This window comes from Lissotriton vulgaris, chromosome 6 (assembly GCF_964263255.1).
Source record: "Lissotriton vulgaris chromosome 6, aLisVul1.2, whole genome shotgun sequence".
NCBI lineage: Eukaryota > Metazoa > Chordata > Amphibia > Caudata > Salamandridae > Lissotriton > Lissotriton vulgaris.
In genome coordinates, this window is record NC_141694.1 from 1,065,483,474 (window position 1) to 1,065,506,255 (window position 22,782).

General features: G+C 48.2%; 1 protein-coding gene across 2 annotated transcripts; it reads left to right on the top strand.

Moving 5' to 3' along the window:
* Window positions 1-10,429: 10,429 nt before the first annotated feature.
* DLL1 (delta like canonical Notch ligand 1) lies at window positions 10,430-22,481 on the top strand. 2 transcript variants are annotated; one of them, XM_086927135.1, is made up of 11 exons: window positions 10,430-11,134; window positions 12,354-12,653; window positions 14,285-14,345; window positions 14,830-15,087; window positions 16,403-16,463; window positions 17,070-17,200; window positions 17,463-17,632; window positions 18,425-18,641; window positions 19,205-20,003; window positions 20,132-20,249; window positions 21,730-22,481. In XM_086927135.1, exons 1-11 carry the CDS (start codon window positions 11,081-11,083, stop codon window positions 21,733-21,735), a joined length of 2,175 nt encoding a protein of 724 aa, XP_086783261.1. In that variant the 5' UTR covers window positions 10,430-11,080; the 3' UTR covers window positions 21,736-22,481. The 2 variants fall into 2 exon arrangements, with proteins under 2 accessions (XP_086783261.1, XP_086783262.1); XM_086927136.1 differs by having other exon boundaries at window positions 10,952-11,134; window positions 20,135-20,249.
* The last annotated feature ends 301 nt before the right edge of the window (window positions 22,482-22,782 follow it).

The window sequence follows — 22,782 nt, forward strand, 5'->3', positions numbered from 1 at the left end:
GGAGGTCCTGACATTTAAGAGTTGGCTCTTGCTTTTCTGATAGCAGAGGGATTACACAACTGTAGTGCTAAGACAAGGGCAGTTTTAGCCTTTCTACTGTTACTGGTATACCAGGAAGTTGACCTATATGATGAAAGAGGAGACTATGTATATAGTTCCTTCAAAATAATAAATAAGAAATTATGTATCTCCTAAATTGGAATGGCACACATAAGGAGATCAATGCAAGGAGTTAACCAGTTCCGTGCCATGGACGTAACGATTATGCCCATGGCTGTAGCGCTGGTGGGCCATGGACGTAACCGTTATGTCCTCGGCACACCACTGCATAATCCCTCTGCTGTTTTCAGCAGAGGGATTTCCATTTTCTTGACCTAGGGAGGTGGATAAGATCTTCCCCAACATCACATGGCATTTTTTTCCCTATGCAATGGGGATCCTATGACCCCTAACCCAAAGAAATAAGAAATGGTCTCATTGCGTTGTTGTGACTTTGGGAGTATATGTAATGGTAAGTACTCATGGGACATCAGCAACTCTCTGGCCATATGAATCTAACTATAACCTTTGTTTCTTCAGTGAATTTCCAGTGTTTTTTTTAGTTTCTAACTGTAACGTCTCTGTGAATTTTCATTTTTTCAATGAAAAAAATACAAATTTCTATATACATATACATTACCTACTGGCGGTCATTAGTAGGTAGTTATAGTAAGGATGTAGTTTCCAGAGAAAGAGTGTTTCTTTAGTTTGCTAATAACTTTGATGTTGTTTAATAAATCCTCACTAAATTTTCAAAACTAGTTTTGCAATCACTTTAGCTTCTGTCTTGCAAGTTTCGGTGATCAGTCAAGCGGGAGCCGAGAAAAAGGGAGGGTCCCAAAACATGTTTTACTCATGTTAATTTCCATAGGAACTTTAGACATGACTACAGCCCGTACTGCTGAACAGAATTACACCAAATCTGGTAGAAAGGTATATAATGGTTCAGGGAAGTGCCTTTTTATGGTTTGGTGTAAATCCGTTCAGTCGTTTTTGGAATATTAAAGAAAATCCAAATTTGGATTTATAGGGACGCAGAAGATCCGCTACCCCTCCCGCTCTCGTGCTGGGATCTGATTGGCTGCCTACACTTTGAGCCAGGAAGTGTTGGCAGCCATCTTGTGACCCGACTTGAACAGAGTTACAGAATTATTTTTTTTCAAAAAACCAAAGGGGCTGGGGTAGAAACACCCTGACCCCTAGGCCTCCTGAGGGGGTCTCACAGGGACCCCGCAGGGCCAAAAAAACATTTTTCTTTTTAAACGTAGGGAGTTGCAATGGATCTGTGGCTCCAGCCAAAATGTTTTTTTTTATGAAGTGCTGGCTTCTGTACTTTGTTTCTAAATGGTAGGCCCGATCCCGGGGGCATTTTAATAAAGGGGCAGCTCACTGGCAAGCCCTCCTAGGGCTTATTGATGCCCTGGGGACTACGACCTTCCCAGGGCTTGTTTATAAAGAAATATGTGGGCGGCTGGACAGCCTCTCCCACTGCCCACAACCTCCCCGGGCTTATTTATTTGCAAATGGTGGACCTCTTGGACCACCCAGCCTGAGGACCGCCACTTCCCTGGGCCTTTATCTTTGTTCTTTGAACAATGCGGGTGGCAGGCGGACCCACTAGCAGCCCGAGGGCCTCTACCTTACCTGGGCTTTAATTTTAATTAATGCAGGGGGTCTCACAGACCCCCTACAGCCCCGGAGACCAGCACTTCCATGGGACTTTGCCAAATTGAAAGTGGGGTCGCGCAACCCCCCTCCTGGAGCCATAGATGGCCCAGGGGATCGCCACTCCCCAGGCCCGCTCCTGCTATGTTCCGGGGTGCCCACCCCTGGGACATAGCTGTTTGCTATGGCTATACAGGAGCTTTATCACACTCTTGCATAGCAATAGCAATGTTTGCTCCAATTCTACCATTAAAATGCTCGCTTGCTAGTAGTGGAGCAGGTTTCTTTGACAGAGAGGGAGCTGCATGTTTAGCAGCTCCCTCTCTGTCAAACAAATGCTGGCTCCCGCAGAAGGCGGGGAGCTGGCATAGACCACGGGGTCCTTGAGGCTCATTTTGCAGTCCCCAACAAAAGAAAACGGGTGTCCATCATTTGTTGCTGCAGCACCTTTTGCCCTAAGTGGAATGTTATGCCCAGACGTGGGTCCCTTGCTCACTGTGCCACTGGTTCAAGCTAGCCTGGCTGATGAGGGTTGTCACCCCAAAACCTGCCCAGGATTCTTGTTTCCGGTCCAGGGAGGGCTGGCTTGGCAGTTCAGGCTGGACTGTTCCCATGCGGAGCAGGGTCAAGACTGATTTGCAGATGAATGAGTCCAAACTGGGGTGGTGTAGTGAGCAAAAGAACAATGGATTTAACCCATATCTCTTGACTGGGGTTGAATTTTGATTCATTCAGCATTCCATCCATCATGCCCAGATGTGGGTCCCTTGCTCACTGTGCCATTGGATTCAAGCTAGCCTGGCTGATGAGGGTTGTCACCTCAAAACCTGCCCAAGATTCTTGTTTCCGGTTCAGGGACGACTGGGCTTGGAGGTTCAGGCTGGACAGTTCCCATTAGAAGCTAGGTCAAGGCTAATTTGCTAATGGCTGTGTCCAAACTGGGGTAGTGTAGTGAGCAAAAGAACAATGGATTTAACCCGGATCTCTTGACTGGGGGTGAATGCTTGATTCATTCACCTTCCGTCCATCATTTGCTGCTGCAGCACTTTTTGACCTAAGTGGGTTAGGTATGCCCAAACATGGGTCTCTTGCTCTTTGTGACACTGAATTCAAACTAGCCTGGCTGATGAGGGGTGTTGGGAGGATCCGGCTTGGCAGTTTGGGCTGGATTGGTCCCATAATGAGAAGGATCAAGGCTGATTTGCTTATGGCAGTGTTCAAACTGGGGTGGTCTAGTGAGCAAAAGAACAATGGATTTAAACCAGATCTCTTGACTAGGGTTGAATGTTTGATTCATTCAGCATTCCATCCATCATTTGTTGCTGCAGCACTTTTTGCCCCCTGAGGGGTACAAGGGCACCCAGAAGAGAGGCCGGGCACCACAGGATGAAGTTCTTGGGGCGGAACCAGCCCGGGAGGGGAGCTGCGCTGCCTTTTTCCCCCATTGAAAGAAGGCCTGGCACTGGAGAATGGGGTCCCCGGGGCCAAAAAGGGCCCAGGGAAAGGTGGCACATGGCCCCTTTCCCTAATAGTTAAAAAAGTAAGGGAAAAAAAACACTGGCAAGTCGCTGGAGGCACTGCCCCCTTTCACCACCACTCAGGAAACACGCCTACTTGCGCACAGCTAGTTGGGTTATCGAGCCCCCTTGGCTGCCGAGAGTCCTTGGAGGCCAACAAGCCCACCTGGTACCTCCAGTATTTACCAGACAGCGGGAATGCTGAGAGGACTTCGGAGGACACCCACCCTTTCTCCACCACTCAGCAAACACGCCTCCTGTTGCACTACTGGTTAGAGAGTAAAGTCCCCTTGGCCCCAGGGGGTCCTTGTGGACCAACAAGCCCTCCTGGTAGCTCCAGTAAGTCCCACACAGCGAGATTGCAGCGTGGTCATCGGAAGCCAAGCCCTCTTTCTCCACCACTCTGCAAACGTGCCTCCTGGTGCACTGCTGGTTGCGGGATGAAGTCACTTGGATGCTGAGGGTCCTTGATGGCCAACAAGCCCTTCTGTTACCTCCAGTAAATCCAACACAACTTGATCGCTGAGAGGACTTGTAGGCCACACCCTCCTCTCCCACCACTCTGCAAACGTGCCTCATGGGGAACTGCTGATTGGGGGATGAAGTCTCCTTGTCTCCAGAGGGTCCTTAGGGGTCAACAAGCCCTCCTGTTACATCCAGTAAGTCCCACGGAGCGCGATGTATGAGAAGACTTTGGAGGCAACGACCCCTTTTTCCACCACACTGCAAATGTGCCTCATGGCACACTGCTGGTTGGGAGATGAGGTCCCCTTGGCACTAGAGTGTCATTGGGGGCCAACAAGCCCTCCTGTTACCTCCAGCAAGTCCCACAGAGCGCGATTGCTGAGAGGACGTTGGCGGCCACGACCCCTTTCTCCTCCACTCCGCAAACATGCCTCCTGGCTCACTGCTGGTTGGGGGGTGAAGTCCCTTTGGCACTAGATAGTCCTTGCAGTCCAACAAGGCCTCCTGTTACCTGCAGTAACACCCACACAGCGGAATTGATGAGAGGTCTTCGGGGGCCACTCTCCCTTTCTCCACCACTCTGCAAACGTGCCTTCTTGCGCACTGCTGTTTGGGGGAGGAAGTCCCTTTGGATGCTGAGGGTTCTTAGTGCCTAGAAGCCCTCCTGTTACCTCCAGTTAGTTGGACACAGTAGGATTCCTGAGAGCTTGTTGGAGGCCCGCCCCCTTTCTCCACCACTTTTCAAACGTGATTACCAGTTAAAAAAACATATACATTCATTTTTAAAAACCCAAAGGTTCCAGTGATGTTATAGCTAGGAAATAGAATTTGGAAAACCATAGAAATTTGCTGAAAAATCAAAGGTTATAGAATTGTTATAGTTAGGAAATAGAATGTAAAAAACCTTAAAAATTCACTGAAAAAAACAAAGGCTACAGGGACGTTATAGTTCGGCTCAGATATCACTTGTGCAAAACCAATAAAATTCACCAATTATAGTTACCAGAGCTAACCATAACTTACGCCCCTGAAATGCACTGCTTATGACCTCACATAGTACACCATTCATGACATGGTCAGTGACATCACATGACATCACTGATGACATCATCAATAGAACCACTCACACACCCACTCACATTCCCATGGAGCCTTTTGAACGCCCACTCACACACCCACACAACCCCTCATATACTCATTCACAGACCCACACCAGTACTCATATACCCACTCATACTTCCATAGAGGCACTCACACACCCACTCACTCACTCGTACAGCCACTCACAAAACCATTTACTCACCCATACAGCCACTCATATAACCAGTCGCTCATCCATACAGCCATTCACATAGCCACACATTCACCCATACATCTACTCACACACCCCCTTATTTACCTACAGTCACTCATACACCCACTCACTCACCCATATAGTCTCTCAACACAGTCACTCACTCACCCATACAAACACTCACACACCCACTTACATACCCACTCACACATCTGCTCACTCACCCATACAGCCATTCAGAAACTCTCCAGTACAGCCACTCACTCACCCACACAGTCACTACACACCCACTTACCCACCAATAGAGCCACTCACATCGCCACTCACTCACCAATACCACCACTTACACCCACTTACACAGCATCTCACTCACCCACACAGCTACTCACACACCCACGTATACACCCATACAGCCACTTACACACCCATAAACACATGGATACATACAGTCACACAGCTACTCACTTAATATGTTAGTAGTATCACTCAGAGGTAGTACACCTAGTATACTAATTTTACTTTTGTAGTAGGTTAATATATAAGTTTAACACTCAAAAACTCTTAAAAACATTAAGTAGTGCTTGGTCTACACATTTGCTCACACTGCTTCTCAAGTGTTTCACACCCATAGGTACCATCTCTACACCATAACCACTAAGGTATAGTGCTGGAATTGTTATCAGGGACGCCTCAAGGATTATCTGCTCTGTATTTGTTTGGCAATTGTAGTTTTTGACATATTGTTGTATTGGAATGTTAACACCTTCGCTGCGGCGGCTATTCCGCCGCAGCGCTAACGGTCGCGGGGGGCGCGCGGCTCACCTGCGCGGGTGACAGAACCGTTCCGTCACGGCTCGCGGGTGAGCTGTGCTTGTGACGGAACGGTTCAGTCAGGGCCCCGCCCGCTTAATGAGACACTCGCCGCGCAGGCGCGGCGAGCGGGCCGTGACGGAACCGTTCCGTCATGAGCACAACCCACCCGAGGGGCGTGACGGAACGGTTCCGTCAATAGCGTCGAAGGAGTTAAAATAAAAATATCAATAAAGAGATTTCAACAAAAAAATGTTTTACGTGGGTTTTCAGTACTTCACTAAGAACCAAAATTAATAAAGAATCTCCAAATTCAAGCACACAAAAGAAAAAAGGAACTCTTAAAAACATTTACACTCACTTGAGGATGTCATCAGTGATGTCAATGGCCATGTCATGAGTGATGTAATAAGTGAGGTCATAAGCAATGCATTGCGGGGCGTAACTTATAGTTCGCTCAGGTAACTATAGCAGCTGGATTTCACTGTTTTTTTTCTAGTGAAATCTGAACCTAACTATAACGCCCCTGTAACCTTTGTTTTTTTTCAGTGAAGTTATTTGTTTTTTTAATTCTATTTCCTAACTATAACATCCCTGTAACCTTTGCGTTTTTTTTGTGTGAAAAATATATATATATATCCTTCACTAGGTACATTGCACATCACAAAAATGACATGAGCACAGCCAGCTGTATTTTGAGCTGCAAAGATTAAAGTGTGCTCATGCCATAATGCATGCCCTGGGCATAAGCTAGGCCCACAAGGGCATGCATGAGAGCCAATCCATAGGTACCGCCTTGTCTTCCTGGTGAGAGCAGTGGCTTCTAGCATCAGTGCATAAACTGGCATTGACTGCTATCCATGGGAGAGACTCATCCCTGCTGTTCTAATGTCATTGGTGATAGAGGTCTGCTGACATCAAAATATTCAGGTGAGCGCCGAGGTCATTGGCTCCTCGGTGCATTCACAGAACTCCAAACCCAATTGATCCTCACTTTGAATCAGAAAATCGGTTTCACTTTTATTGAATAATGTACAATTCTAAGTAACCACCTGCAGCTTTTAATCTTGACAGACACACAGCCCATACACACACTGTTCACGTTCATCCCCTTGCGCATTTACACATACGTGACGAACAGCTACAGTTGTCTTCTATTGACTGGCAGGTTGAAGTGAAAGATTAAAAGATGTTTAAGAGTGCAGTGCTCTTGACGTGAGCTGAGCACTGGTGCTGCTTGGCATCTACAGCTGACCCGGGCGGGCCACTTGGTCCCTGTATAGCCTGTGCCCGCCTCCCAAAACCAAGCTCAGGAACCGAAGTGTGAGCGGGGTAGTATGGAGACATGCAGCGGGGAAGTGAAAAAACGCCATTTGGCGAGGAGCAGATGGCAGGCCAGGGGGGCTGATGGCGTCTAAAGGCGTGTCTCCGCCCCCATCCTCCACCCCTAGCCTCAGCTCCCGGAGGGCCGCCCTTGTCTCCGCAATCAATGAAAATTAAAGTGCAGAGAAAGGATGAATGGCTGGGGCTCGAGTCCCCCCTTTGTTCCTCCCAGCTACTGGTGGGCAAGAGTTAAACTACTGCAGCCTCCCCGAGCAGCACTTAAGTTAAACAGTCTCCGCGTCAGGACGGTCTGTGAAGGAGAGAAAGGGGGCGAGGGGGCCAGGGGGCTTGGGGGGTGGGGGGAGGTAAAGGCAAAAGGGGGAGGAGGACACAAAAAGGAGCTTTCCGCTTGATTTCACCGGCACAGAATCGCGTGGCATAAATTAAGCCAAGGAAGAATACGTGCACTGGGCAGGACTGCGATGGATTCCACCATGCTTTTCAGCTACGCTTTGCAGCAGTAATCGGGAAATCTGTGCCATGTCATCTTAACAAATGCCTGCAAACTGAAAAGGGGGTGGGGGGTTGTTAAAGATTTGAGGCAAGTTTTATGTGGGTTTAAGCCTTTGCGCGTGGAACCTTTTTATGGGATTATTTTTTTTTTAGGTCTCTTTTCTTCTTTATGCAAGAGGTGGGTGTGCGCATGAACCAACGTGCTATCTCTATCAGATTCCTTTTTTTTTTTAAACCTGTTAGGTGTTATGCCACTTCCCAGACCGCAATTCTGCTCTCTATTTAACAGTAAGTATGCACGCGGAGTCCTGCCCCCTTTTTTACGCTCCCTTTCCCCACACATTTTAATTGAGTTCTCGGGCTGCGTCGCCGCTTGAAAACTAGAAATCCCAAAATTCGGCACGCAGCCAATCCAAGGCGAGCAGGATGGAGGGCTTTTACGCAGCAAACTTGTTTATTCTACTGCCAGGACTTTGGGAGTTGAGTTCCGTCACGTCACGTTTTATTATTAGCCAAGCCAGCGCAGGTTTCTATCCTTGGAGTTTTCGCAGTCCCGTTTCCTGGACTCCCAGGACCAGGATGCCGGCGAAGAAATAGGACCCATCCAAGGTGGTCTCTGCAACAACTGAGTTCAGTACCTTCACGATGGATTTCTGACAGTGTGAGGGATGGAAATAAAGATGTTGTGAAGCACGAGTAAACTGCAGCCTCACAGTATAGTCTACATACCATCATTCTTCCATGGTATACATACCATCATTCTTTTTTTTTGTAATGGCATTGGAACAGAGCGTATATTGTGCCCCTGAAATGAATCAATATGACACGTTGTTTTAATTGCAGTTACAATTAAAATGGCATGTACAGGCAAGCTGCACCTTGCATCTCAATGACTGGATAAATGTAATGTAGTGGGGCCAAGATTCGCCAAAACAGCATAAAAATGTAAGCGGTGTGTAAAGTTTAAAAGGCTAATAGACCTTCTCAAACTTAATGCGTATTTTGAGGCTAAACATATTTTATTAAAGTTGGCAAATGAGTAGTCTTGCAAAAAAACAGGTATGAAAACAAGTGTCTGTGTGAAAGGGAGGGAGCGGCTTGGGTATGTGGTCAACAGTTTGAAGAGTAGGTTTCTGGGAGGGGGCACTCTGCATTGTAGCCAGGAGCAGGTGCTGCCAGCCCCGGCATTACCATACAGCTGAGAGCACAAAGAGCCAACTGACGGGCCCGCGCCTCCCGCACCACAACAAGCGCGCCCTAATGACAGCCACGCGAGCTGCGCACCCCCGGCGCACAGCGCAACACGGGGGCGTGGCCAGGGCGGCGCGAAGCGCGGCTGCTGGGGCGGGGCGGGGCCGGGGCGGCGCGCGCCGCACAATGCGGCAGCGACGCCGCGGAGGAGCACGCGTATGCTGCGAACAACCTGGCTGCTGCGGAATCTGTGTCACTGTACGCCTGTCCACTTCTGATGGAATAATACTTGTATATAAATATTTTGAAGTGCATATGCGCATTTTTAAAGAACAGACTTACCCTTTCTTCTTGTTTTCGCTGCTATGGTGCCTTTCTTTTTTTCATATTGTTGCACCATCAACTATTTTTTTAAACTATTTTTCAAGCTTCTTCAGAGTTTTAAAAAGTTTTACTCGGGTGACAGCTCTATACATCATGCAGTAGTTGCGCGCTTCTTTGTTATTATGGGGGGCGGGTTCTTTATATTTCTGTTCGATTAAATGCACTGTTTATTCTGCTGGGGGGAAAGTTAGGCGATGCCCCATTTTAAGTGCGAACCCGCTTTGTAGTCTGAATATTCTTTTCTAACTTCCTGTTCCTGGTGGATACCAGTCGGTATGGTGTTTCTGCCGTGCAGGTACGAAGGAATGCATGCCACTTCTTTCTATTTAGGATCAAAGTTACTTACGTTTAAAGCAAAACAGCATTTCTAAATGTGCCCCCCCCCCCCCCCCCCCCCCCCCCAAAAAAAAAAAAATAGTCCTTACAACCAACAGGACGCGACTGGTCAGGACCTACTGACGCAAGATCTCGACTCTGATGATCCCAAGAGCTGGCACGTATGACCGCACTACTGTGCCTCCTGCACCGCCCCTACCTTGTTGTGGATGGGGTCCACTTTACAAGAATTTTCTAAAATGGTGGAGCATAACACAACATATCCAAACACTGTTGAAAGTACGCCCTCCATTTTTTTCCTGTTAGGAGTGTAGGAATCCAAGAAAAAACGTGCTCATCCTGCACGCCAGCTGGCATGCTGGTGGTGGCCTCACCTTGCTTCCCTCCCTCCCTCACACAAGCTCAGGATATCCTCTCAGGGTGATGCCATCAGAACTAAGTTACTTTTTGGGCACACTGATGCTTTCAACCCCAAAAAAAACCAAGCTAATTCAAAGGGTAATTATAGAGCTCCGAAAGCTGAGTGGTTGTTTTCCACCAGGGAGTGTGTTGTTTTTTTTTTTTTGTAGTGGTGGGGGTGAGAGAAGCGCGTGTGTGGAGGACCAAGGGTTGGCCTCCATAATGACAAGAAGAAGGGGGGGCGGAGGCGGATCCCGCGGTTAGAAATTTTCAGGAATGTAAATGAGGCCGTTCTGTGGGACGGGAGGAAGGGAGGGCTGCCATTTTACAGCTCACTGCCCATTTGCCCATCCATTGAGAGGAGGGCTCGGGAAAGTGGCTCCTTTGTGACAGCCCCCGGGCCAGAGGAGGGAGGGCAGCGGGCGCTATTTGCATGTCATTAGGCAGCGGGGCGGAAGGCCAGATATAAGGACGGCGTACGCCGGCCGAGGATAGACAGTTACCGCATCACCGAGCCGATAGCAGCGGGCACCTCACCTCATCACCTCACCCCACCACACCAGCATCAGGCTCGGCTCACAGGGCACCCCCACCCCCTAGATCTGCAGACACAGAGGAAGTCCTGAACCTAGCAAGAGACATTGGGGCGACCTGCAGAGCCACCGCTTCCCCCCGAGGCTGAAATTACCTCATGGACTACCAGCTTCCAGCTGTGGACTTCTCTTGGTGGACAGGCTGCACTGACTTGTCTCATTTTGGGGATTTTTGAGAGCAAACATTTTGTGGCATTTGATGTTTTTTTTCGCATTCCTGGATTCCTGCATAGGAGCGAGCAGCTAAGGGGATAACACACCTTTACAAAAACACAACGATTGGATTGGACTGAGAGGCGAAAGGGATCGCTGAGAAGCAAGCCTCGGACAATCTCCCAATCTCCTCCTTCTGCCGTTCACGAGAGCTGTCACTCCCCGAGAGGGCGGGCCCGAGGAGAGGGGAGCAGAGACTGCGAGAGGGAGGCAGCAGGAGACAAACTCCAGCGCCGCCCGGCACGGGACGCTTTCTCTGCAGACTTGCATCGTTGTCTTTCAGCTTCCTGGACTTTGATTCCACCTGCCCTCTGCCTGTGCAGGGAAAGCCCCGAGGAATGGAGCGCCAGTCACTGCTGGCCTGTGCCGCCCTCCTGTGCGTGCTGTGCCAGGTAAGGAGCTGAAGTTTGTCATCTCTACCGTCTCCATGGTCGTGCGGGTGCGCGCAGGTTGTGTGGGGCTCCGTCAGATCGGGCCGTCTGTATCTAGTTTTACAGCTCTCCCAGGCTTTTGGTGGGTACCTGCGCACTCTGGACTTGCAGTTTGGTTGTTGTTGCTTGGCACCTGGTCTAGTTACTACTGCTCGAATGCCCCTTTGCTTCATTATGGGTTATGGCTGCCTGCATTGAGTTCCTTTCTGTTTAGTTTGATGAAAACATTGAATGCATACAGTATTGTATTAATGGTGCAGGCTATGCTGGAGTATGTCTTTTGTGGTGAATATTGCCTTTGTATTACTCTACGCAGTTAGTTCAATTAGTATGCAAAGGCGTGTTGTTTAGTTAGCCGCGATTTTTCTGGAAACTATTGATGTCCGCATATTAAACGTTTGTTTTTATTTAACGTGATGCACGATTATTGGGATGGGGGACTCGGTCCCTCATTGAATACGTCTGTAAATGTCATTCCATTAGATACGATTGCGAATTTATGTTATCACCTTCATATGTAGTAGTTCACGCTGTTACATGTGCACTGCAGTGCCGTCCGCGTTGGTGCGTTGGAAATGTGCTTGGTGCACTTTGGGCGTAATTGGAGTGGGCGCTCTTTAAGTGAGAGCGTTTGAAGTGCTGCTCTCTATGTTTGTGCGAATTGGGAACATGCCCCATTTATACACAATTGGCATGCAATATCTATCTACATGTGTAACGCCTTCTGTACACACACTTGAAAGGCGCGTGCAGTCTAGGGGTGTAGACTGGTTGGTTTTCCGTGGAGTATGTATTCTGGAAAGTGATCTTACATTAATGGTGTTTGTGGTGTGTTCCGCCTGCTACTTGTTGGCATCTGTTTGGCCTGCGTCCCTACGTGCATTAAGATGTGCGCTGTACATGTGTGTGTTGTGGCGTGTACTTTGTCAATATGGGAGTATTATTGCAATCTGTGTGTATTGATGTGTGTATAATCCGCGTATATTGGTACATACATATGAGGAGGTTGTGTAAATATGTGCATTACAGAGTGCCGTGTGTGACTGCGTCATTGATGTGTCTGTTTGAGGGCGCTGTCTATTACAGCGTGCTTTTGAGTGCATTTGCTTCGTTTACAGTCAAGGCTGGATGAAATCCGGAGTCTGCGGGCTCTAATCCCTTGTGTGCTTGTCCCCGGCAGGTGTCGTGCTCCGGCCTCTTCGAGCTGAAGCTGCAGGAGTTTGTGAACAAGAAAGGTCCGCTGGGGAACGCCAACTGCTGCCGCGGCTCCGTCCAGCAGGGGGCGCTGCTGCAGTGCCAGTGCCGCACCTTCTTCCGCGTCTGCCTGAAGCACTACCAGGCCAACGTGTCCCCTGAGCCGCCCTGCACCTACGGCAGCGCAGTCACGCCCGTGCTGGGCCAGGGCTCCTTCACCGTGCCCGAGGGCGGCGAGGCCACTTTCAGCAACCCCATCCGCATCGCCTTCGGCTTCACCTGGCCGGTGAGTGCACCAACCACCAAGCTTACCTTTGACTGGCGCCAGGGGGCGCGCTGGCCTCTCCGGAGAGCCAGCGTTTCCCCGACGAGACAGTAAAGCCAGGCGACACATTTCCAGCTGGATGAGCTAGCGCACTGTTCAAGTCCACAGTTAGGAACACAGCAGAGAGATTTCGCTCAATAGAGTGGAGAATGCCATTGCACCTAATGTATTCACATATCATGGAATTTAGAAACTGCAGAGCTTTGTGTGAAAAAAATGAGACTTTCCATGATATTGGCAGCGTTGCATGCCCTCGCAGGATTAAATAATTAAACTATTGTCATTTCTTTCTGTAGAACGGGACGCCCTGTTGCTGGGGCAGCTATGCGCATTACACATCTGACAAATAAAAAGCTGAACGTGCAGTGCAGTCGTTTAATCTCACCCAATCTCATTTGAAACAATGTGAATCTAAGTAACACTGTAGTGTGCTCACTTGCTCTGGAGTTGTACACTATATTCTTAAAGCAACTAGTGCGAAAGACCCATATCTCGAATGTAACCATGAGATCTGGATTTTATTCATATTTTTCAACATTGCCCACATTGTGTGACCGTGGACCACCGTAATTTCCTCGGGTCCATTATTTAACCACATAAAGCTTAACAAATGGAGGGATACACTTAAATGTTGTCGATCAAAGTAAAGTTCCCAACTTTTTTTCCCCACACAGATCTCTTTAAAAAAAAAAAAAGTGGATGTGGAAAGTGTATTGTGTTACAGAGTCAGAGCAATGCAGGGTAGCCACGAATGATTAACATCATTCAGTATGATTTTGTATTAGTTTATTAAAATGAGATTACTTGAGGGGTAGGTAGCTCGGTGGTTCTCAATCGGGAAGGGGCCTCGGCAAGTTATTCATGCAAATCCCACTTAGATCCATATCAGAGGGCTCCTGGGCAGGCAGCACGCTGCAGTAATGTTTGTCAATACCTCCCGCCCCCCACACACACACCGAATGGGCGATGATCGCCTTTCAGAAGCCGCGCCACCGCAAGTGCGAAGGGAAATGGCAGACAGTGGGGCATTGACAGCGCCTTGATATGCACTGATGAGGCCTCGGCAGCTGGGTGCTACATCTTGAGCGGCGGCCATGGGGAGTCGCGGTGCTGACAAGGGGAGGGGGCAGGCCAGTTCCCTTTCTCTTTTGATTATGCGCCCCCCCTCACTTCCCTAAACAGCAAGTGTCATTCCTGGTGGTGTGGGAAAGCGTTTCGCTTCATGCCTCCCCTCTTGTGTCTCCGGAGCTGGTTGTGTAATTGTCAGCTCAGCGTGAAATTCCCAAAAGGCTTGGTTTTACAGCCGTCCCCAAGTGTGTGAAACTGGGGAAATTAAGCGTGAAGATTAATGACAACTGCCGTCACTTCCCGCCCCCTCCCTGGGCTCCCTATTCTCTCTTCACACTGGTGTCTGAATTAACTAGGCGCGGAAAAAAGTAAGCCAGGAAACACATCAGAAATGCACCACACAGTGAAATTCAGCAAGGCAGAGCCCAGCTGATAAACACACCTCTGCCGCGCGCACACTACTACGCCTGTGACCTCTTTTTTTTTCTAATGTGTTCCCCCCACCCTTTGTTTTTCTCCTCCAGGGCACTTTCTCGCTTATCATTGAAGCTCTGCACACGGATTCCCCCGATGACCTCAGTACAGGTAAGCACCCCTAGACTGGTACCCCTGGGGCACTACCCCCCCCCCCCTTTAATAAAGGCGGTTCTCCTCAGACTGCTTTCTGATTCACAATAAAGTGTGAATGTAGTCCGTTTTTGGGCTGCTCCGCATTTGTTGACATTGTGCCTTGAACTTCTCAGGACGTTGCCCACCGCATAGCCATGGCCGACAGACACCATGTGCCTCAGCCTACTGGGAGGAGGGATACTAGATTACTTGAGGGGACAGTTGGGGCCTGAAAAGAAGCCATGTTTGATCTGCCACATGCTGCCTATTTAGCATTTCCCTGCCCTTCAGTTCAAGGCTTACTTAAATAGACAATCCTGATAGTGGAATAGTGGTTTGTTGCATGCAGCGTTGCAGCAGACCCATGCACTTGTTCCACGTCTCAAAACACCTATGCACGTTTTATATGTCTGTGGTTTGCCGCGAGAATGACACTCACTTCCTGTTTCCTTCCCTGCAGAGAACCCCGACCGGCTCATCAGTCGTATGGCTATCCAGCGCCACCTGGCGGTGGGCGAGGATTGGTCCCAAGATTCGCAGAGCAGCGGTCGCACCGACCTCAAGTACTCCTACCGCTTTGTGTGCGACGAACACTACTACGGGGAGGGCTGCTCCGTCTTCTGCCGCCCCCGGGACGACACCTTTGGGCACTTTACCTGCGGGGAGCGAGGCGAGAAGCAGTGTAACCAAGGCTGGAAGGGCCAGTACTGCACTGAGGGTGAGTACTCATGCAGGGCCTACACTAACCACTTTGTTTACCAAAACACCCACACACAAACAACACTGGTACGAAAAGCGGCCCAGTCCATAAGCCTGCAACCAGAATATGTCTTTATCTACTGCCCCTGGTTTGACCACACTCTTGATTATATCTTAACCAGGGGTCAGCCCCCACCCTTCACAAGATACCCCCTTGCGCAGCTAGTAGGCTAGATGTGGCACAGTCCCTAAATGTAAGTTCAGGCTCCCCCGTCTGTTCCACTGCACCCCTTTGGAGTGCTAAGAGTGCCCTTCCCTGGGTGAAATGCCTCTGCCAGTGGTACTCCCACCTGCCCCGCCACTGAGTTTCCGGCCAGACCTAAACTGTACTCGCTGCAGCCTCCTTACCCACGAAGGAGTCTGGTATCATTCTTTACATTGCTTGTAGGAATTTCTGTAGGACCTTTACAAGAGCTGACACTCCTATACCATGCCTTAGCAGCATCCACTCCGGCCTCTTCTTTGGTTCCATTGCTTTACACACAACTTAACATTTTCATCCATTTGTGTTCTTTTTTGGCCCATTGCATTCGTTCAGGCAGCATCCAAGCGATTGCAAGTTTTAAAATCACACACTTGATGGTGTTCGAGAAGAGTAATGAGCAGCAGCGCACGCCCCCCCCCCCCCTTTCCGTCCCTTTGAATGCGCCTTCGCCCCCTCCCCCACTCCTTTTCTCTTTTTCTGGGAACTGCAGGCTGTTTACTGAAGTGAAAGAAAGTTTGCAGAGAAACCACGCGCGTGGCATAGATTAGATGTGGGCGCCTGTAGGCTGCTGGGGGAGCAGCCCCGGCCCCCGGTTGTATGAGGGGGGCAGGCGGGTCATTGTCGCGGAGGGGCAGCTGCTGGGAGAGAATAGACAATGGGGCAGCTGTCCTGCACTGGCACCCTGCGCACCAGCTGTCCACTCTTATCTGCACACACTCTGGGCCAGAAAGGGGGGGGGGGGTGTTTAGAACTGAAGAAGCGGGAGGAGAGCACAAAAAAAGGGACTTCTGACCCTCCCTAGGAAGAAAAGAAGGGGTGTGAGGGAGGCGGGGACCTCCTTTTGTCCGTGTGCAACTGTATTAAGGAGAAGGCTAGCCCCTGGTGATAAGGAAGGGGGCCCGGTTACTAGGCGGGCTCAATACCCCACCCGGCCCCGGGGATTAGTTTGGACGGTGTTAACTAAAGTCCTCTTGTGACAAAAGAGCGCACAGAAGCACGACTTGTTGTTAACCCGCGATGAGTTATAGTACAGCCCTCCTTACGCTCTCTTCCCTTTCTTCTCTTTTAGCAATCTGTTTGCCCGGCTGCGACGAGCAACACGGATTTTGTGACCGGCCCGGAGAATGCAAGTAAGTAATTTTGCTTTTTTTTTTTTTAAACAAATAATTGTCTGTGATATTTGGAGAGAAACAGTTCACCAAAGTAGCAATTAATAGAAGTGGAATTCCAAAATACCCACGCGAATACATACGTTATTTGTAAATTGATTGGCAAGATAATGGGCACATGAAATAGATAGCTAAAAGTACACAGTCCAAAAACTAGATTTCGGAAGGACAGTATACATACAGCTCTTTTTCTTGCCATGTACGAGCCTCGGGGTAACCCGAGAAATCCTGCTGAAACCAGAGCTAAAAGGGCAGAGTCTGGAAGCCAAACAGACCTGTCATCAGTATGAGCCCTAATGAGTTTACGGCACTGTACTTGCAGGTTTACTGTTTGTTATGATAGCAAACACAATAAGTACCTCGGACAATAGCTGTACGTGAGGCTGCTGAAAGGCCGGGCTGCCGGTGCCACTCAATGCCCCCCCACCCCCCGGCCCACATCAAGGCACCAGTGCGGACTCTTAGGGAAACCCGACTCCTGTCCCCCTCGGCGTGGGTTTGTTTGCAGAGTTTAATGCTCGCTGCTGTTTGTAGTCAACCTCTAACCGCGTCTTTCCCCCCTTTCAGATGCAGAGTGGGCTGGCAGGGGCGCTATTGTGACGAGTGCATCCGATACCCGGGCTGCCTGCATGGCACCTGCCAACAGCCTTGGCAGTGCAACTGCCAGGAAGGGTGGGGCGGACTCTTCTGCAACCAAGGTGAGTTTCTCAGCGCTGGCAGCGCCATCCTTTGCATGTGGTTCTTTAATTCATACATTGGGCAAATGGGTGTTGAGGGAGGCGGATTGGTTTGCCGAGGATCACAACACGAGACTAGCGGGGACGCTGGCATTGCTAAGGGCCTCCGCTAATGATTTCAGATTTCAATAGTAGACAGTACCCCTCCTCTGTGCATCTTGGTGCGAATTCTCACTGCTTTGCCTGGACCATTAATAATCCTCTCATCCGATTTTTTTTCCAGATCTCAACTACTGCACGCACCACAAGCCCTGCAAGAATGCCGCCACCTGCACTAACACCGGCCAGGGCAGCTACACGTGCTCCTGCCGCCCTGGGTACACTGGTGCCAACTGCGAGATTGAGGTCAACGAGTGCGAAGCCAGCCCCTGCAAGAACGGAGGCAGCTGCGCGGTAAGGAAGGGGGCAGCCGCGGGGCATGGCACACCTGCTCGGAGCTGGGATGGGGCTCTTACAAAGGCTGGCACCGGGCTCTCATGCCACAATCCAGGAATCATTTATTTCAAAAGATAACCGGGCCACTTTAATGCCACACGAAGCCCCCTAGGTGCCCCAAAAAGTACTGGAAACTGAGGGAGCAATTCATTCACTTGAGGCTCATTCACATTCGACAACCAGTGGACAGAGTCCCCGGGCACTGATTGTTATCGGTCCTCGTCTGAGGCCTACCCTGGGGTCTTAGATCTGCAGATGCACCAGACTTTGGGCGGGAGACAGGGGGTTTTCTTCAGTTGCATAATCGTAGGGAAAGGTTGGGCTTCGGGGCTCCTATGCAAATGTATGCAGGGTGCGCAGCGTTTATTTAAGAACTCTGCCTCTTTACCTAGTCGAGATCGAATTTTCTCGTTTCTTCTCCAACTTGTTCGTATGGTCTCAGGGTTTTTATGAATCACGACTCAATGTGACAGATGTTACCTGGGATCTTTAGAAACAACCTGCGCTGGCGCCATTAGCTCACTTGTGCTCCTGAAACTAGTCTGCAGTTCCACTGTCGGACACAAGAGGCACTGTTGTGCATTTTTTTGTGAGATATGGTGGCACATAATGTTAGGCCCAGGCGCCTGAGTGCTAGGGCGATTTAACGCTTGCAATACCGCGACAATGTAACATATTTACTTCAGTGTCCAAGCCTAAATGTGCTGATACACGCCTTTAATATTGCCTTCCTTTTGATTTGTTCTTCAGGACCTTGAAAACAGCTACTCCTGCTCCTGTCCACCAGGCTATTACGGTAAAAACTGCGAGCTGAGCGCCATGACCTGCGCAGACGGGCCCTGCTTCAACGGAGGCCGCTGCTCCGACAACCCGGAAGGAGGCTACAGCTGTCGGTGCCCGCTGTCCTACTCTGGCTTCAACTGCGAAAAGAAAATCGATTACTGCAGCTCCAACCCCTGTTCCAACGGTAAGGAGAAGGGCAGTGTTTCCGCAAGTCACTTTTTTCCAAGTGATGTCTCATACTAAAATAGACATTGTAGGACCTTAATGATTAAAAGAGGAACGCGATTTTTTGTTTACCCCCTTCCCTATATTTTTTGCTTTGGCTGCCTTCATTCTCTCTTCAACTCGAACATTTTTAACTATCCTGTGGGCAGGAGTAAAGCAGCTTGTAATTGTCCACATTGAAAAAGCAAGAGTTTTTTTTGATTGTTTTCTTTTTGATAGGATATCTCCTCACACTTTTAGTGGTGTTTGGTGCTCTGCTTGTCAATATAGGAAAAGGTGCGCCTACAACGAAGCTGAGGTTGTGACTCAAGTGAAATTGCTGCATTTTATGATTTGTACTTTGCAAGACCTCACACAGCTATGGGACGGAGTCAGATAATACTCCTGTCTCTCCAGTGAAAAATGATTCTTAATGATTGTGTATCGAGGTCATGTTATGTGGTCTGGCTGCAGATTCGATTCTGGTGTTTTTGGGGGAGAAATTGATGAGTAATCTAACATGTCTTCAACCTTGTGTTGCAGGTGCCCACTGTGTCGATCTTGGAAATTCCTACATCTGCCAGTGCCTGGATGGCTTCAGCGGGCGACACTGTGACGACAACTTGGATGATTGTGCCTCCTACCCTTGTGCCAACGGTGGCACCTGCCAGGATGGCGTCAATGACTATTCCTGCACCTGTCCTCCAGGGTACAACGGCAAGAACTGCAGCACGCCGGTCAGCAGATGCGAACACAGCCCTTGTCACAACGGGGCAACGTGCCATGAGAGAAACAACCGATATGTCTGCGAATGCGCCAGGGGATACGGTGGATTGAACTGCCAGTTCCTGCTCCCTGAGCAGCCGCAAGAGCATGATACAGGAGACAACACTGAAAAGTACACTGAAGACCAAGGTGGGCAGTTTCCTTGGATTGCAGTGTGTGCCGGCATCATCCTGGTTTTGATGCTGCTGTTTGGGTGCGCAGCTGTTGTGGTGTGCTTCCGGCTGAAGATGCATAAGCAGCGCCAGCGTGACTCCGACTCCTACCGAGGTGAGTCCGAGACCATGAACAATCTGGCCAACTGCAGGCGTGAAAAGGACATCTCTGTTAGTGTCATCGGGGCGACCCAGATCAAAAACACAAACAAGAAAGCAGACTTGTACAGCGAGAGCACGTCAGACAAAAATGGCTACAAAGCCAGATACCCATCAGTGGACTATAATCTAGTGCACGAGCTCAAGCACGAGGACTCTGTGAAGGAGGAGCATGGCAAGCGCGAATCAAAGTGCATAGCCAATGACTCGGAGGCAGACGAGAAGCACCCAGTGCAACTAAAAAGGTAAATTCTAAAGGCAACTGGGGGAAATACCTCAAACTCTGGACACACTTTTTAAGCACTGCTGCAGTTGACAATCTTTCAAGTTTCTAATCATTAATCTTTATTTCCTTGGGTTTATTCAATTTTAGCAGTGAAACATCTGAACGAAGGCGGCCGGAATCCTTATATTCAACTTCAAAAGAGACAAAGTACCAGTCGGTGTATGTCATATCAGAGGCAAAAGATGAATGCATCATAGCAACAGAGGTGAGCACTCATGGCAAATATTTGATGGGGTATTAGCAGTGGCACCACATCAGTGACCCAGCTATCTCTTGTTCCCTTCACACTGCACCTTAGCCTTTTTGCCTATATAACCAGTTCAATAAGTTACTTGAAAGTGGAGTTGAGGGAAAAAGTCCCGTTCTGCCATTCCCCTGTCTACTATTCAATCCTAAAAAATGTTTCTTTTGGGAAAACCACTCAACAATTCTCAAGTACGGAAAAAAACCTTTTTTTAACCAATTCCCATTTACTGTGAAATATTTTCTCCATCTTTAATTCTATGACTTTTGCACAAAAGTTCCTATAGGCCTTGACTGAAGTGGGCTTTGCATGCAGGATCCAGGCCCTCTAAGTGTGCTGGGTGCTCCTTTATAATACACATAAATAGCAAATTCCACTAATTTCTGTTGCTTAGCCAGCTCTTAATTCAGGATTGTTTCAAAGGTCCACCCAAACTAATGCCTTATACATTTTGGCCCTTTTCTATCATAAAATGACCTCTTTATTTGCCAAATAACAGAGTACAAGGAACACACAGAGTCAATAACTCTTTCCAGTGCTTGAAATGGAAAGGTAGCTGCTTGTTTCTGAGAATTGCTGTACTCTCCAATTAAAAGTATTTCATTTCCCTTGAGAAGAGCCGGTACTTTCACCCCTTCAAAATTAAAAAGTGCCGGTACTCCGTATCAGACAGTCCCGGCCCATTTAAAGCACTGACTTTCACAAAAATAGAACAACTAGAACGCTGAATGTAATTAATCCATTTTGCTGGTGTACATATACAACTATCAACTTGATTGTGAACTAGCTTATAGCTTCCACTAATATAGTAAAAGCAAATGCCAATTTCTCTGGGACCTTTAATACTTGAGGATTGGAAAAGGCCATCTGTATTTTTGAAGCTTCCAGCGTGTATCAGCACCAGAATGTCACATTGCACCCTTAGGCCTGTCCCATGTCACTGCACGAGGGTGCCTGGAAGGCACTCCCTTCACCTACTTTCCTAGCGTGATCTGAGTTCCTTTTAATTTAAGAGGATTCAACGGGGCAGGGTGCAGCCAGCGTTTATCAAAATCTTGTAAGGCAGCTGTGTCCCCTTCCTGGAATATGAACAATGTGATAGAAGGTCAACAGAAAGGGGGATTTGCTGGGTACTGGGGTCAGAAGGGCATTACATTTTCTAATTTTTGGTGAGAATTCATGTTTAGCAAGCAAGAGTTTCCCTTGCCCACCAACCCCACCAATATCCATCCCGTTTTGCCTGTAATCAAGAGAGTTTAGTGATTGGTAATTTTATGTCCAGTGGCACCTCCCAACCACATATTTGCAGTTCTTTGCCGCCCCCTGATGCCTTACATCATCACGCTATGGATGCGCCGGCCCTGTTTGCACTTTTGTTGAAATATTCTCCACTGTGTCAAGATGTGTGTGACTAAAACCATCCTTCTTTTGCACTCCACAGGTGTAACGTCGAGGTGACAGAAGATACATTCCTATTTTATATCTATATATAAATATATAAACTCAAAGGTGAAATGCCCCACTGAATGCTGCTGAGAGAGGAGAGGGAGTACCTTCACTGACTGCTGCTGAGAAACTAAATTCAGAGCGAGCTGGCTCTCCACTGAAGTTAGGAAAGTGACTGCAAACCCCGACGGACGCCCTGAGCTAGGCTCGGTGTTCACGGACAAACTGTTGCACTGCCTTTTATGACATTTCCATTGCACTATGGACGGTTGGTTTATATATCTATGTACGTTCAATTATATAGATATATATGTGTATGTAATGAATGGACTTTATAAGTACTACATAAGAAATGTACACTGCCTGAAGTGTATCGTTTGGATTCTTACGAGCCACCCTTTTCTTGAACTAGACACACAGACACTGCCTTCGTTGTCTTTTTTGATAAAGAGAAAAAAGTGTTTTACTAAGTCAAAAAATGTGTGCTATTTTTTGAAATTTGTAAAAATACGTTCTTGATACTTGTAAAGATTGAGTATTTTGTGATGTTCTTTTTTATAATTTAATTTTTGTTAAATATGTACAAAGGCACTTCGGGTCTATGTGACTATATTTTTTTTGTATATAAATGTATTTATGAAATATTGTGAAAATGCTATTTGAGTTTTTTTTACCATTTTGTTAATGAAGGAATTCATTTTTAAAATATTTTTCCAAAATAAATATTAATAATGATACACTTTCTAATTTTTTTTCATGATTAATGTTTTGTGAATGTTGTACGTTGATGCAAAGTGTGTTTGTTAGAGTTACATGATCCTGCTCAGTTTGAGAAGCTTACCGGAAGCCAACTTGTAAGGAAAGCTTGAGTCTAATGAATGTTCATTGCATGATAAAATTGTCCGAACTTGCAAATTCAAACTTACAAATTCAAATGTCCAAACCAAAATTGAGACCCTTTACTTCCCAAAATGCTTGTGAGCTTGAGGGCTTACTAGTATTTCGACTGGATAGTGCTACTGCTGTACCTAAAATGGCCGACATGAAA